We start from the raw sequence: 13,956 nt of genomic DNA, 5'->3' as shown, positions 1-13,956 counted from the left end.
AGTCTTAAGATGTCTTGAAACAGTTTGATCCGACTCAAACAAGAAATTAGAAGGGACGAAGTTTCACTGTTGATGTATTTTTGTGGAAATGATTTGGATGGAAGCTTGTGCGAAATAAGAAATATACCGCTATTCCGGATGATTCAGTTTTCCTTGCGCTCTCATAGATGTGGAAAAATAATCGAAAGATGGCAACGATATATACGAAACGTAAAAATAGCTGGAATTGTAGAATATCTTCTTTCCTAGAATGACATTTGAAACGAATATCTTGAAAGTATCCTGTACTAATATCTGTTATAAATAAAATATTCTATAATTCCAAGTTTCATAACATACGTTTCTCGGTAAAACTGTTAATTCAATAACTTATTCCTTTAAACAATTTCGTTTCCTTTAACCATCTAGAAAATATTGATTTTCTATTAGAAATACAAGGGTACGCGCAGAAGAGCCTGTTCAAATTTTACTTTTACCTCGTTAATAGACAAGTAGTAACGCAACATCCACCAACCCAATGAATTTGTTATAATAAGTACAATCGTTCGGTTCGATACTTTCTCCAAAAATCTACGTTTTCATGTTTCTGCGCAAAGACTTGATACACTCGTAACATTCCAACAACGATCGCGATCCACGTGAAATGAAAACATCCTAAACACCACTAACGATATCGTTGCCGAAAGACGACCAATTTCGCCAGTATCCCGTGTTTTCCAGTACAATACCGTTCGGAACAAGGCTGCCAATTAGGGAGCGAAGTTTGCACCGATGAAACCAGCCGAGCTAGCACGCGACGTGAAGCTTCTAACAATAAATCACGGATTCACTTTCGCCGGCGTCTATCTAATGGCAACAATTGTCTGAAATAACGCGATTACACGGGCGAGGCGATGATTTATTATTAGTCGATGCGTCAGGGCATTCCATTAGGAGCGTTAGTCAGCGCGGAACTCTTCCCTCGTTCGAAACGAAGGCTGCACAAACAATTAAGAGGGAGGCGATCGTCGGATAATAATCGTAAACGGCCGCTGCCAGCCTTTGCGAGCGAACGGACGTTCGTTTAATTTTCCCTTGGCCCGCGGCCGTCCGTGTATTTTCGTAGCCGGTTTTCACGGCGAGCCATGAACCGCGAACGTCCCGTCACTCCAGTCGAGATCTATATTCTCGCGTTCCTAGCCAACAGGCGAAGGCTGACCGGAATCCATCCTTCTTGTTTTATGTCTTAATATCGACGGCTTAACGAGATACAAACAACGTGTGTTTGGATAAATCGTTTATTCCTTCTTCAGAGATGAGAGATTAAGTAACCGACTCATTTCGCTACGGCTAGCTTCTTGCGTTTTATTTTTCTCTATTTATCGAGAATTTTATTGTTTCGATATCTCTGAAGAAATTGGTTTATTCCTTGAAATAAAAAATTCGAGAGCTTCTTTTTCTGGGAGAATTTCATCTCGAACGAATTTATTGGTATTATGCGATGACTTTAACGATGGTCAATTGTAACATTACTAATTCTAAAGCGTAAAAGTAAGATCGTTGGAGAAATAATTGATTTCTTATTGAGAAATAAAAGACCGAGTAACTTCGATAGCTTGTTTGATAAAATATTACCAACAGGTGGATGTAGCATATGCTCTGTAGATTATTAGAATTTGACAATTGCGTCTCTTTGGTTTCGTTTCTATTTTCTCTGGTTCTCGTTTACCATTTTTGATTTCATAAATGTTGACTCTTACTATTCTTAAAAAATCTCTATCTCAAGTTGCAACACCGGAAAATATTTACTATTGTGAAAGAGAAAACAAGCACGACGTTTTCGTTGTACCATTTATTAACAAATGTAATCTTGCACTCACAATTTTACTAGGAAAGCGACGACGTGTTACAACAATGTAGCGAAATGAAAAAGGGGGTAAAAAATCACAAAGTACAGTGATTAATTTAATCAGAAGGGAAAATTAAATTTCGGCTTGCGTGACTCTCGAAACGATGCCATAACGTGGCAAGTAAACACGACGTAGCGACGCGTTTAACACGGCGCCAGTGAAATTGAAATATAATCGAGACTGTAATTAAGGCGATGTTTGCATCGTTAATATTGAACGCGCCAGCGTTCAAGCGTATTATCGTAAAATCTGATCGACCTCTAGAACAGTTTTGCATTCGCTTTGTTGGCGATGAATGCTGAAAGTTGGCACAATTCTCGGCCGATCATTGCGCAGTTCTTCGTACGAATTTTATACAGATAATAGTGCATATATAACAGACTGTGATTGTGAGCTATATACGTATTATATATATTATTTGTTATATATACATATACTTATAGAGACATGGTATTTATAAAAATGTCAAAACGTTTATTATAAATATTGTAAAGTGTAAATAATTAGAATGAAAAATCCAGCTATCACTTCCTTTTATAAACAACAACCAAAGCTCGAACGATATCAGTTTCCAATTGGATCAAGTACGGCGAATAACTTCGATGTGATCGCGAAGTTTCAAGGAGCAAAGCGACCAAGCTTATGATTAATGGTATCTTGTAATTACAGGTAAAATATGCCACAGATAAAGCTCGATGTACCGTAACGATAGTCGAGGGAATTACAGTACACATACAATAAGTACACATACTTTCACGGTCTACTCCTTTTATCAGATCTGAATTACCAGCTACTATGTATAAACTGTTTGTATTATCGCGAATATTACGTATCATGAAGCACCGACGTAATCAGCTACTTCGTACTCTTTGTAGCTACTTCGCATAAGCAACGAGAAGAAAATCAGAAAGATACATAAGATATATATATATAAGGATCTTATATAAGGAACTTCAGAAGAATGAAAATAATTTATTATGAGATCGTACAAATGAAAATGGCTCATTGAACGAACGACAATTCGCTGTTAATCTTTCCTCATCGCACGATTTATTCGTGATTTTAAAATAAGCAAAGGCGCCGTAGGCGAGAACGAAAGATGCTGAAATTTATTGGAACATTCGTTAATCGACGTTTCAAATAACCGATAATCCATTGCAAAGCAATATCGATAAGAGATGTAAATAGACGTATTTTCCTTTCTTCTTTTTTTACATCTACCAGCATTTGAGACCAGTTCCGCCTACTATCAGCTACGTTAAAACGAGCTACACCTGTTAAGAGAACTACGTTCATCAATCAGTCGTCTGTCATAAGTATCCTTCGCTTACATTATTTTTGCAATAATAATGCCTACACTGATTCGCACTCAGGACAGAAACCTTCCACCATCGACTCATTTCCACGCGTAAACCATTTTTCTGGTCGCGCAACAATGCGACCGGAGTGCCACCTTCGCAGAATGCAAAGTGTCAAGTCGTAAATAACAGCGGTATTATTTATGGAGGCTGTGGCGACAATAGTAGAATCGGGCACAGAACGCTCGCGTAACAAGAATGGAAAAATGAGCAAAAATTGTAAGGGACAGTGACTGCGATACGACGGTAAATTTTACTGCGCGTTCCAAAAGCGGGCATAAATGATCTCACAAAGATTATACCTACTTGATACGTGACTGTATTTAACAAGGATTTACTCAGTTCGTAAAAACGTAAAAAAAGAAAAAAAAAGAAAAAGAAGGAAAACAAAATAAGATTACAGGGTAAGTTAAGCGAAAGTTCGTAAAACTCCATGTTAGGTAAACATGGACAAACTTCTTGATTTGTTGCATGAAACGAAAAGTTGATTGATTCAAGAGGTGTCTAAAAGTTCCGAACATTCCAAGATTAATAGTTGGCTGTTATTTCGAGGAAATGAAGATGAACCGAAGCTATAAGCTTTTATAAAAGAGTAAACAGTAATTTGCGTATTTCAGCATAGCCTATATATAATAACTATTCATCCTTTATATTCTACCCTTCTCTTTAGTTCTACCTTTTATTATAATTCTGTTGAATCGAACATTTTTTTAATTTAATTTTGAAATCTAAATTTTATTCCCGTCACACACATTAAAACCATTGCAAACCTAGCGAAAGATCAATCAAACTCGAAGGTCTACTCACTCGAGAACAGGTGAGGACCAGAGTGCAATCACTCGTCGCGTTTCCTCCATTTAATCGTGCAAATAAAATCTAATTTCAGTCTATTCGGTACAACAAAGCCGACGACATTAGCCAGCTGCTTCCGTTCTATCGTGGAAATAAATCTCACGTCGTCGTTCGGGATTGGGATCCCGCCGAAGAATCGGCCGTTCTCTTTTCTTTTCGAGCGCGCCGGCTGCAGTTCATTTTATGTGCCTTCCACTTCTCGTGAGTACGACGCGCGAGATAATATGGAGGAACGAAGAACGCGGAGCGAGAGAGGAAGCGACTGGAACGAAGTACCCGAACAAGGAAGAAAAGAAAGACGAAGGATTTTACCCTTCGTGTAGATCGAAGCACCTGAGTCCATCCCAAGGGACACCGTAGTCACTATTCGACGAAATGGGTGACGATTTATGCATCTTCCAGCACCCAACCCCGTTTATCGACTGTGAAGGATGATTCGAAAATTCTAATGAAAAATTTTCTTAAACCGTAAAGATTGATCAAATAATTTGGACTTACTTGCATTGGTGTGTTTAAGATCTGGTGACGAAGAATCTGGTAAGAAAGCTTAAAATATTCAGTAATCTTCCTTAACCCCAAAAAACATATGTGTAATCGATAATTGATACATATATGTGATCAATTACTGATATGATATTAACAATTCTCTAATAAATTTAATTTTTAAAATTTAAAATAAAAAACATACTTCTACTATTTCCAATAAGTAGATGTAACCAAATAAACAAATGACGTTCACAAGCAATCTTAGTAATTGTTCACATAGATAAAATTAATCGTCGAGCCGAACACCCACAAGATAAATTTTCTGTACCATTCTTATCAATCGATCCTCTGAAGTTCATCGTATCTGTAAAACCTGGGCCCCACGAACCGGTTCGAAATTAAAAAGCTCTCAACGCAACGTGTACCGAACCAAACGATGAAATAAAAACAGTCGACTGTAGGAACGTTTATTCATCGGTATCAGTTTCCATCTGTATCTCACTCCATCTATTCTTAGCGCGTAGATAGAGTCACTGTACGTGTGCACAAAGGGGAACGCATAATTAAGAGTCATTTACGACGGTGACATCGTAGACCATGGATAATTTACGAGTCCATTATATTCGATTTTTCTTAGAAACCATGGTCGTATTGACTAGGGCGTTCTGCTCGTTTTACTCGCTTTTACAAGCTGACGACGTCCCCGATATTTTGATCTTTGAAGACGGCTTTTGCCGCCGTGTGCTCGTAAAACTCGCCCTATCTTTAGGGAGAGAAGGAACGAAAGGCAACAGATAAAACGTGTCGCTTATAGCGCGGGCTTCGTCACGTCGTGTCGTTTCGAAAACTGTAACGTGACAACCCTCCTGACTGGAAGAGCATGCGGGTAAATATTTAGCCGGTCGACAACACATGGCTCGACTGATTTCCCTTTCCTGCCCTCTACTCTTGTATCCGATTTTCGATACATTTCATCGTTATACAATCACGGTGGTGCTAATTAGGTGCTGCTAGTTTTATTAAGAAAAATTCTTTTCTGGATAAACCTGGTAGCGAGATATCTCGACATTGCGATTTTATAATAGCCAGGTTAATTGTTTTCAGTGCAGTCTATATCTGTGTTAAAGAAGCAAGAAATTTTGGAAAAACCTGTATTACGTGAAACTACTAATAAATAGGGTACACACAAAGGCTCACAATAATGTTCGAATACTTACATATATATATACTACTACTACTAGTAGTAGTACTATTTTTTTTACTAAATATACGTTTACTGTAAATGTTTTATAATTTCTACATATATTTTTAGATTAATTTTAAATTTGGTCAGTATAATTATGATAGTCGTGTCTCATTACAGTGCTAATGGAATTTCAGAATGTTTTATATAACGTTATTACTGTCTTCAAGCATCGTTTATAATGAAATAAACGGTGACACGTACGCGGATAATAAATGTCGGCGAGTTTTTCGGGACCATTAGGAGCGACCGGTTGATGCAGCATGTGTGCACCACCGACGCGTCTTAACAAAGCTCGATGCAAGTAATGCGTGCGGCGGAATCAGCTTGCGTAACGCACATGCACGATGCACGCCACGCCGGCTGACCCACATGCGCGGTCTTTATTTAAACTGGTTTCCTCCTTGGCGTCCTTTAGTACCGTCTTTCGGCTACAATTTCATTAAAAGAGTCATCGGTTTCGAGTTCGCGTTCCGCTTCGTTTCGGAATCAATTTCACAGCGTTGCGTAAAAGACACATTTTCGACTTCGCTAGAGTTTAATTATGAAGAAATATTTTTAACTTCTTAAAACAAGATATCTATACGCTACGAATCAAAAGTCTGCGGTCACCATCTGCCGCGTATAAGTCCCGAAATAAAAAGAAAAGATACGTTTAGAATTTCGTTATAGAAAAAAATTGTTTCCTATAGTACTAATCCATAATTAATAATAAAATCAGAATAAATAATAATAAATCAGGATAAATAAATTTGTCCATAATAAAGACGAAATATCTCTTTATATGCATAAAAACAAATTCATAATTGCGATTTTTATGCAGTAAATCGTAATTTTCACACTCCAACTGTGGTGGGCAGGGTCATTCGAATTTATCGATACACCATTAACCTCCAAGCTGACGATGTATCGTGATGCTTGATTTTACTCGGTAATTCTAAAAGTAATTGGACGCACTGTTTACTCCATGGCCTTTTCAAAAATAGTTGCACACCTCGCGACCAGATAGTTGTGTCCAGTTATTTGCAGCGTGAAACTGGGTTGCACGTTAAATCGCGCGTTAATCGTGCATCGACGCTCCATCAGGGAGAATATTGTTCGATTAGAATGCATTGACGTTCGGAAGAAAAAGTGCTGGTCATCGTTGTGTCATTTTGGAACAGTGCGAAAATACGCGATCGTAGAAATTTAATCGGTTTTCAAGTCTCCAGTTGGTTAAATATGTCGGCTCACAACATGTTAATTTAAAAAAAGATAATAAATTGGGTTTGGGAATAAGAATGGAACGGGAGAAGATTATTTAATCGTTGGAAAAAAGAGAAACGGAATCGGTAAATCATTTGCGGAAACGTCGTCCCAGCAACGAGCGCGAGGTTAAAAAGAAGCTCGCGGTCAAAACGCGCGCCCAACTTATGGCTCGTGTACGAGACGCCAGCTAAAATATGACTCCCAAAGCGCGGGTACTCACTACACAGAAGCGTTTCAACTATTAAAATGGAATTTAGCCTCGACCGCCGGCGTATTTCACTTCCTAACTTACAGCGCTCTTGAAACACTCGCATCGTTGCTAAATAATACCATGCCCTTCTAAAACTCGCGTATCAACTCGTCAAATTATGCCTGAACGAACGTGAAAACATCCACGAAGAAACGTTCTCAATCTTCTGCGCTAACTAAATTATTATACGAAAGAATGAAATATTTTTCGCCACTGTAACTTTCTACTTTAACTAAATTAAAAATTACCAATTAAATTAAAGAACCTAGTTAACAATTTAATCAGTTTCGACGTAATACGAAGAGAACCGCAAAAACTAACCAACTTTCTGTGTGGTAACATCGAATAGCTGGTACATCAAGTTTCATGAAACGCGGCAAACGAAGAGGAAGAATGGCGACGAGAATGAAACGAAGAAAAGGCGTAGGTTAGAGGGCGTAGCCTCGACGTCGGTCACCGAATGGTCCACTGGAATTCTCATACATTCAATCGCCTATCGACGCGGAATTCCAAGACTTTTTGATGAAAAAAGATGGAAAAAAGCTCGTAGATGTGAGCCTTCCGACAGGGCACGTCGCGCCGTGTCGACGAACGATTCTCACGAGTTGTGCCAACTACGTTCGGGCTCCTCATTTCCATACTACCGCGAATCCCGTTTCCATCGGGGTAGTTTCTATGGATCGGGCCACTATAGAGACCGCGTCACGTGCAGCTACTCGAGGATCGAACAGAGAATTTGCTCGAATCGAGCGACTTTGGATCGGTCGAGGAGGAACTTGATTTATCGCATCCCTCACTTGAGGGGTGCTCGTCGCTTTTGATGCCTCATCGTTTACAAACTGCGCGAGTTTGTGCAACTGGAGAGGGACTTCGAGTGCCGTACGCTCGATGATTCGCTTGGAAATGCGGATAATGAGGTGGTTACGTTTGTAGATTTTAATTAGACAAACCGGACAACGTAGTTCAGGTTTTTGTATTTACTTCTACTTGTGATAAACGTCTGTTGGGTTCGATACGCGTCGATCGCGTATTTATTTTATGTAGTACCTAGAAGAAGATATATAGGGCAGAAAAGAAATTCTAATCTGTGTCTGTGTGAAGTATGACGCGTCTCGTAAGAAGTATACAATTAGACCTTCTTTCGAAGATGAAACAGAAAATAATAAGATGTAAGACATGGAAGAAATGATAAGGTTCTTCTAGTAGAATTCTACTCTTTGTGAAATATATAATTATATATATTTATATATTATATAATTCAGACATAATAACAACGTTTCTTTCCTTCGTTAATAACCTGTGCCCCTCAAGCGAGGGATGCGATAAATCAAGTTCCTCCTCGACCGATCCAAAGTCGTTCGATTCGAGCAAATTCTCTGTTCATTTGCGAATAAAAGAAATAGACACGCTAGAGTGATAAATAAAACTTGTCGATGAAATTGTCTAGTAAAACAGATCGGCTAATTAATGTTACTAGTATATCAGATATTACGTTGCAGAATAAAGCAAAGATATGTATCGGATAGTCTTAATAAGCAGATCAAATAGATAGACTCAATGAAGTAAACAGAGAAGTGTAGATTTTAGTTTGTCAATTAGAATATTAAAAAATAGAATTTGATGCTAAGGAACGACATGTCTTTTACATCAGTGTCTGTAAGATTCCATTAATTACATACCGAGTTGATGGCTGTCATGCTGCTAACTCGACCTGGATCTGTGTCCACTAGCCCGCTGTCACTCTACAACAAAAAAAAGAAAAAAATTGTTGGTTAATATGAGAAATAGCAGAGCCAGTCGCTAATTACGAGCGAAATTGGTGATATCGTGGTTGAAAACAACGCGTAAATCGCCACGACAATTAAATATCGAACGGATCGTTAATCATCGGAATTTGCAATTGAAATTAACGTGGCAAAAATCAAACACGGAGAATACGTAGAAAAACTGAATCAACCGATTCGTTAGTATCGTAGATTAAACTCGACAAGTATTTTAGTTTCTAAATTGTTGGATTACAAATTAAAACGATCGAAAGAAAAGATAACCGCGATGGGAAGAAAAGTGGAAGGGTAACAGGAACATTTTTGCCCAGCGAATTCACCCAAGAGCGGAGGTAAATGAGGGCTAACACGAGTGCACTCGACGTTGGGCACACGATTTTGTTTTAATCGCCGCCGGTCGCAATTAAAATTTCGTCTCGTCGAAAATGTTTCTTATTCGGCCCTCGAAACCGTCTCGTCAAGCGAGGACATTAATTAGGCAGCGCTAATGTCGCTAAAATATCAGAGAAATATAGCGAAATATCGATATCGTTGGTAACGATAATTTCCTTAATGGAGCATAAATTGTTAAAGTACATCAAGGTTAAAAACATTATTTATTTAGAAACTTTTTTAATCATTTCTGCTCGAAGGTAGAAATCAGAGGGTGAGGCACTAGCGTTAAAAAGGAACGTCGAAAAATAAATTTCGCTTGTACATGTTCAAACACATTAGCGAAAGTAGCACTTTAAAACCAAGTTAACATTCTCTTACTACGCATTTCGCTTATTGTTACTCTACGTGATATATCCTACGCTAAATCTCGTCACGCGATCTTATCGAAAAACACAAATTGTTTGAAAGAACGATAATATTACAAATGTAACAATTACAATTCACCTACAATTCCTACTATTCTCTAGCAAGTAACGGCTATTCGACAAGGACGCAAATCATGCTGAAATCGAAACGACAAAAAGAAAAGGCTCGTATCTCGCTACGACGACGATTGCTAAATCGTGGCAAATAAAAGCAACCCTATCGGCGCAGACTCCAAACGAAAGCACGTTCCAGCCAAACTCGAAATCGATCTCGCCAAAAGGCAACGTTAGTGGTAATTCGTGGTAAAAATCGTGTCTGGATTCGGCGGAAACGTTGGTCGGTCCAGTTTAGAGTCGTCCATGGCGATCTCGCGCGATCCAGTCGGGATTATCGAGATGGAAATTTCGTGCTCGATGCACGGACGACGGAAACGCGCTCGAGAATCATCGGAGCGTGACGTACGGGAGGGGTTCGACACGAAGAAACGGCACAAAGACGACGTCGGCCACGGAATCGTGGCGAAAGAGCAACCTGGGTGCAAGCGTCGTTCCGAACTTTGATCGTAAAACTGTGCCGGACTTCTCAGACTAGCTGGAGCGTCCGTCTTGAACGTCTGCCAGATCGGTTATGCTTGAATAAATTTACGTGTCGAAGCAAAGCGTGAACTGCCACCGTTCCGTTTTCCTCGTTCCGCCATCGTGGTTTTTTTTGGCCTTAGGCAAAGCCAAGCCGCGAATAGTCGCTCGGAGGTGTGAAGCGAGACGAGGGTGTAATTTCTGATAGGAGACAAGCGCGACGATGCTTCAGCTTGAAACGGCGATACCGATGATCGAGGACAGCTCGTAAAACGAGGGTTAAACGACCTAAGGCTCGTTTTTAATTTCTGTCACGCTGATGACATGATTTTATGATGCTGCGAAATTCAAGCTTGTATTGTCGTTCCTGCTAGTTCGCCTCGCGAAGATGTCCGCCGAATCGTGTTCGCGCTAGATCGTTTCTGTCTGGTAAATTTATACGATAGACGAGTTCGAAAACATGTTCGTTGTTTGGGACGTTGTATGTTCGATGATACACGCGATACAGGGAATGAAAGTATTCGTTGCGTGGCTATATCGGTGGGTACAGCTATTATTTCGAGGAATGAGCGAGTCCAAACAGATATAGATGAGATTTAATAGATTTCGTTAGAAGAAGACAGTCTGACAGACTTTCCTTACACAATATCAGTTTTCAACCGGCAGACGTGTTTCTGAAACGAATCTGTCATCTCGTCAACTAGTTGGGTGTTGAGTTACGTACGTTACTAGCTGAAAACGGTTCCAACATCTTTTGATCCTCTATTCGCGTACCATGTTTCGATGAAATATTGGAATAAAACTTCGCGTGGTTCGCTTTTGCGAGAAATAACCATCTTCTCTGACTCTATGGATATATATAGTGGCTCAAGACGGATGGCTATATTGTGTGTGTTTATCGTTCATCCATCGTAAATTAATAGATGTCTTCGCATTTGCAATAAATACCTCGCACAAGTTTAGATTTCACTGAAACTTTACCGATATAATCGCTCTATTTTGCTCTATTAGTACGTTAACGAGACCACGAAATGTTTCACCTAACACATGCAACATACTCGTGAAAGATGTGCGCGAGTCTTCAAGAGCTTTCGCGATTCATCCTACGTATCCTCGCTCGTTAGAGACGTCAGTTTTGTCTGTTTAAACACGTTCGTGCTCCTTCGAAGATGCAGCGAAAGCGACGTTCATTGATTAATTATAATCAGAAGTCCGTAACGCGTGACAAGCCGTGACGAAAGTTGCAACGAAGCGTTAGTTAGAGTCAAACGAGGTTGATCGGCGCATTAGTCATTAGAAGGCACGAGATGAATTACGCGTGCAACTTCAAGTTCCAGTCCGTTTCCAATACGGTAATTTATTAGGTTCGTTCGCTCGACGGTTTCTTGTCGCGCGATCGCGACCGGGATACATTAGGGAAGATAGATGGCACGAAACCGTACCGTGGAAAAATTCAGCAAAAGTGGGAACGTCGGCGGGCTAAGTGATTCGAAGACGGACACCATCGGACCTCTAAACTTGGCAAGAATCAGAAACCTTGAACGACTCGAAACTGGGTTGTATTTTGTTTACGCGCAGCGACTTCCGGGGTGGAAGTGGTCCACCTCGAGCTTTAATAGCGCCATTTGCCCCATCTGCCAAGCAACAATTTCTCGGCCAAGCATATTTTACACACCAGTCCCGTTGCACGGTTACCGAGCAAAGAGAGTATTCGAACACTTATAGAAACATTCTATGAATATATTACGCGTCATATTTTAAATTTCATAATGAAATGAAATTCCAAGCTGTTTCATAGAGTAATATAAAAGTTACCTGTGATAAATGTTCGAATATTTTCGCGAGACGTTACAGGCACACGTCGCAGCGAAATTTGATTTTAGCCTTTATACATCAGATATTTTGAAACTTTGATTATAAATAAAACGAGCTACGATTGTATGACGATGAACTAGGCTGGAGATCGTTTTATGATGTCTCGAGTGGAATAAAAGAGCAGCCAAAAGAGACCGTAAGCGTTGGAATGCGAGATAATAGATTTTAAATATTAAAATACTATCGCGCCTGATGCAAATTCTCTGTAATGGACAGAGTATCATGGGAACGATTATGCGTATATTGTAATTAGATACGCAAAGGAAGAGCAAGTTTTATTTTCAAAGTGTAAAGAAATTTACGGTTAATACGCATTGTACGAAGAAAAGTGAAATGATCATTACCTGTAATACACGATTAATCTAAAAAATTTTATTCGCTTAGAATAAATTATTTCCTTCCCCGAGTTTAATATTATCTCGATGCATGATGGTTCAACAAATTCAAGCAAACTCGAAAACGAAAGTTTTAAAATGGGAATAGGTATTTTCAATCCGTCGTAAACGTTTGTGTTACAGGAATGCAGAGTAAAATTTTACCGTTGCATAAAATCGGAATAACACGCCGAGTATTACGCGTGTTAATATGTTCCATGTGAGCCATCAGCTATTCACAGCATACGTGTAATCGGCAGAAGTAAAATTTCCGTTAGGGGAACAAAAATATCGTTTGTTATACTGTACAAATACATTACATGTAATATATTATAACGTTTAAATATTTTAATGTAGCCATGTCTTCCACTTAAATTTAAAATACTGTCAAAACTCAAAACATTCTTATATATGTATTTTCATCTTCTAAAAATGAAGGAACGTTTTAACTTCCTCGATTTTATAACTAGAATCATGCACAATATCAAATCAATCGAATATTGTTAAAGAAGATGAATGGAGGATAACCAGTGAATGTAATATCTCTGTTCTAACAGAAATTCTCTTTTCAATTTTCCTATCGTTACTATTGAGATATATATAATTTTGTGTGGTAGACTAAATTAGCCGCGTAGTAGTGACACACGTATGTGAATATGAGTGTATGGAAGGGAAGTATGCTTGTGCACAGCGTCTCGAAAAACAGACAAATGTAACTGTTCCGTTGGCAGTGTGATAAAGAAGATGATGAGACAAAGAAAGTGCTGAGACGCGTACAGATGTATATCGACGAAGATCCTGGAAATTTATTAAATATTATTAATTTTATTTTGTAAATATTATTTTTAAATATTATTATTAAATTTATTAAATAAGTCTAAAACTATTTTAATATGAATTCTAAGTGTAATCTTAGTGTTCCTTTACTTTTATTTCGGCGATTAAGATCCACAATTCTCAACAGTTACAATGACTACAAAATTGTTATTATATCTGGTATTTATTATAACGTCTATACATGAATTAAATAGGTACAAATGTATTAAATTTCGTATCGTTTAGCGATAGTTCCATGTGACTGCAAAATATCCATGTCGTGAAAATATTGAGTTCCATTAAAAGGAATTACTTGGTTGGAAAATACGGAAAGTAAATATATGTACAAATATATATTGTAGCCACTGTATGTTTCCAATAGATCTTCAAATTTTATTCCCTTCA

General features: G+C 38.6%; 1 protein-coding gene across 5 annotated transcripts in view; it reads right to left on the bottom strand.

The window, feature by feature from the left end:
• Nucleotides 1-13,956, bottom strand: part of LOC132912642 (uncharacterized) — a 609,022-nt gene that overhangs the window by 335,069 nt on the left and 259,997 nt on the right. For all 5 annotated transcript variants that reach the window (XM_060970231.1, XM_060970232.1, XM_060970235.1 and 2 more), the window contains one exon: nucleotides 9,006-9,068. In XM_060970231.1, coding sequence (XP_060826214.1) covers nucleotides 9,006-9,068 — 63 coding nt within the window. The remainder of the gene's footprint in view (nucleotides 1-9,005; nucleotides 9,069-13,956) is intronic.

Source organism: Bombus pascuorum, chromosome 12 (assembly GCF_905332965.1).
Source record: "Bombus pascuorum chromosome 12, iyBomPasc1.1, whole genome shotgun sequence".
NCBI classification, from domain to species: Eukaryota; Metazoa; Arthropoda; class Insecta; order Hymenoptera; family Apidae; genus Bombus; species Bombus pascuorum.
The sequence above is the reverse complement of the archived record's forward strand: the minus strand, read 5'-3'. Positions and strand labels throughout refer to the sequence as shown.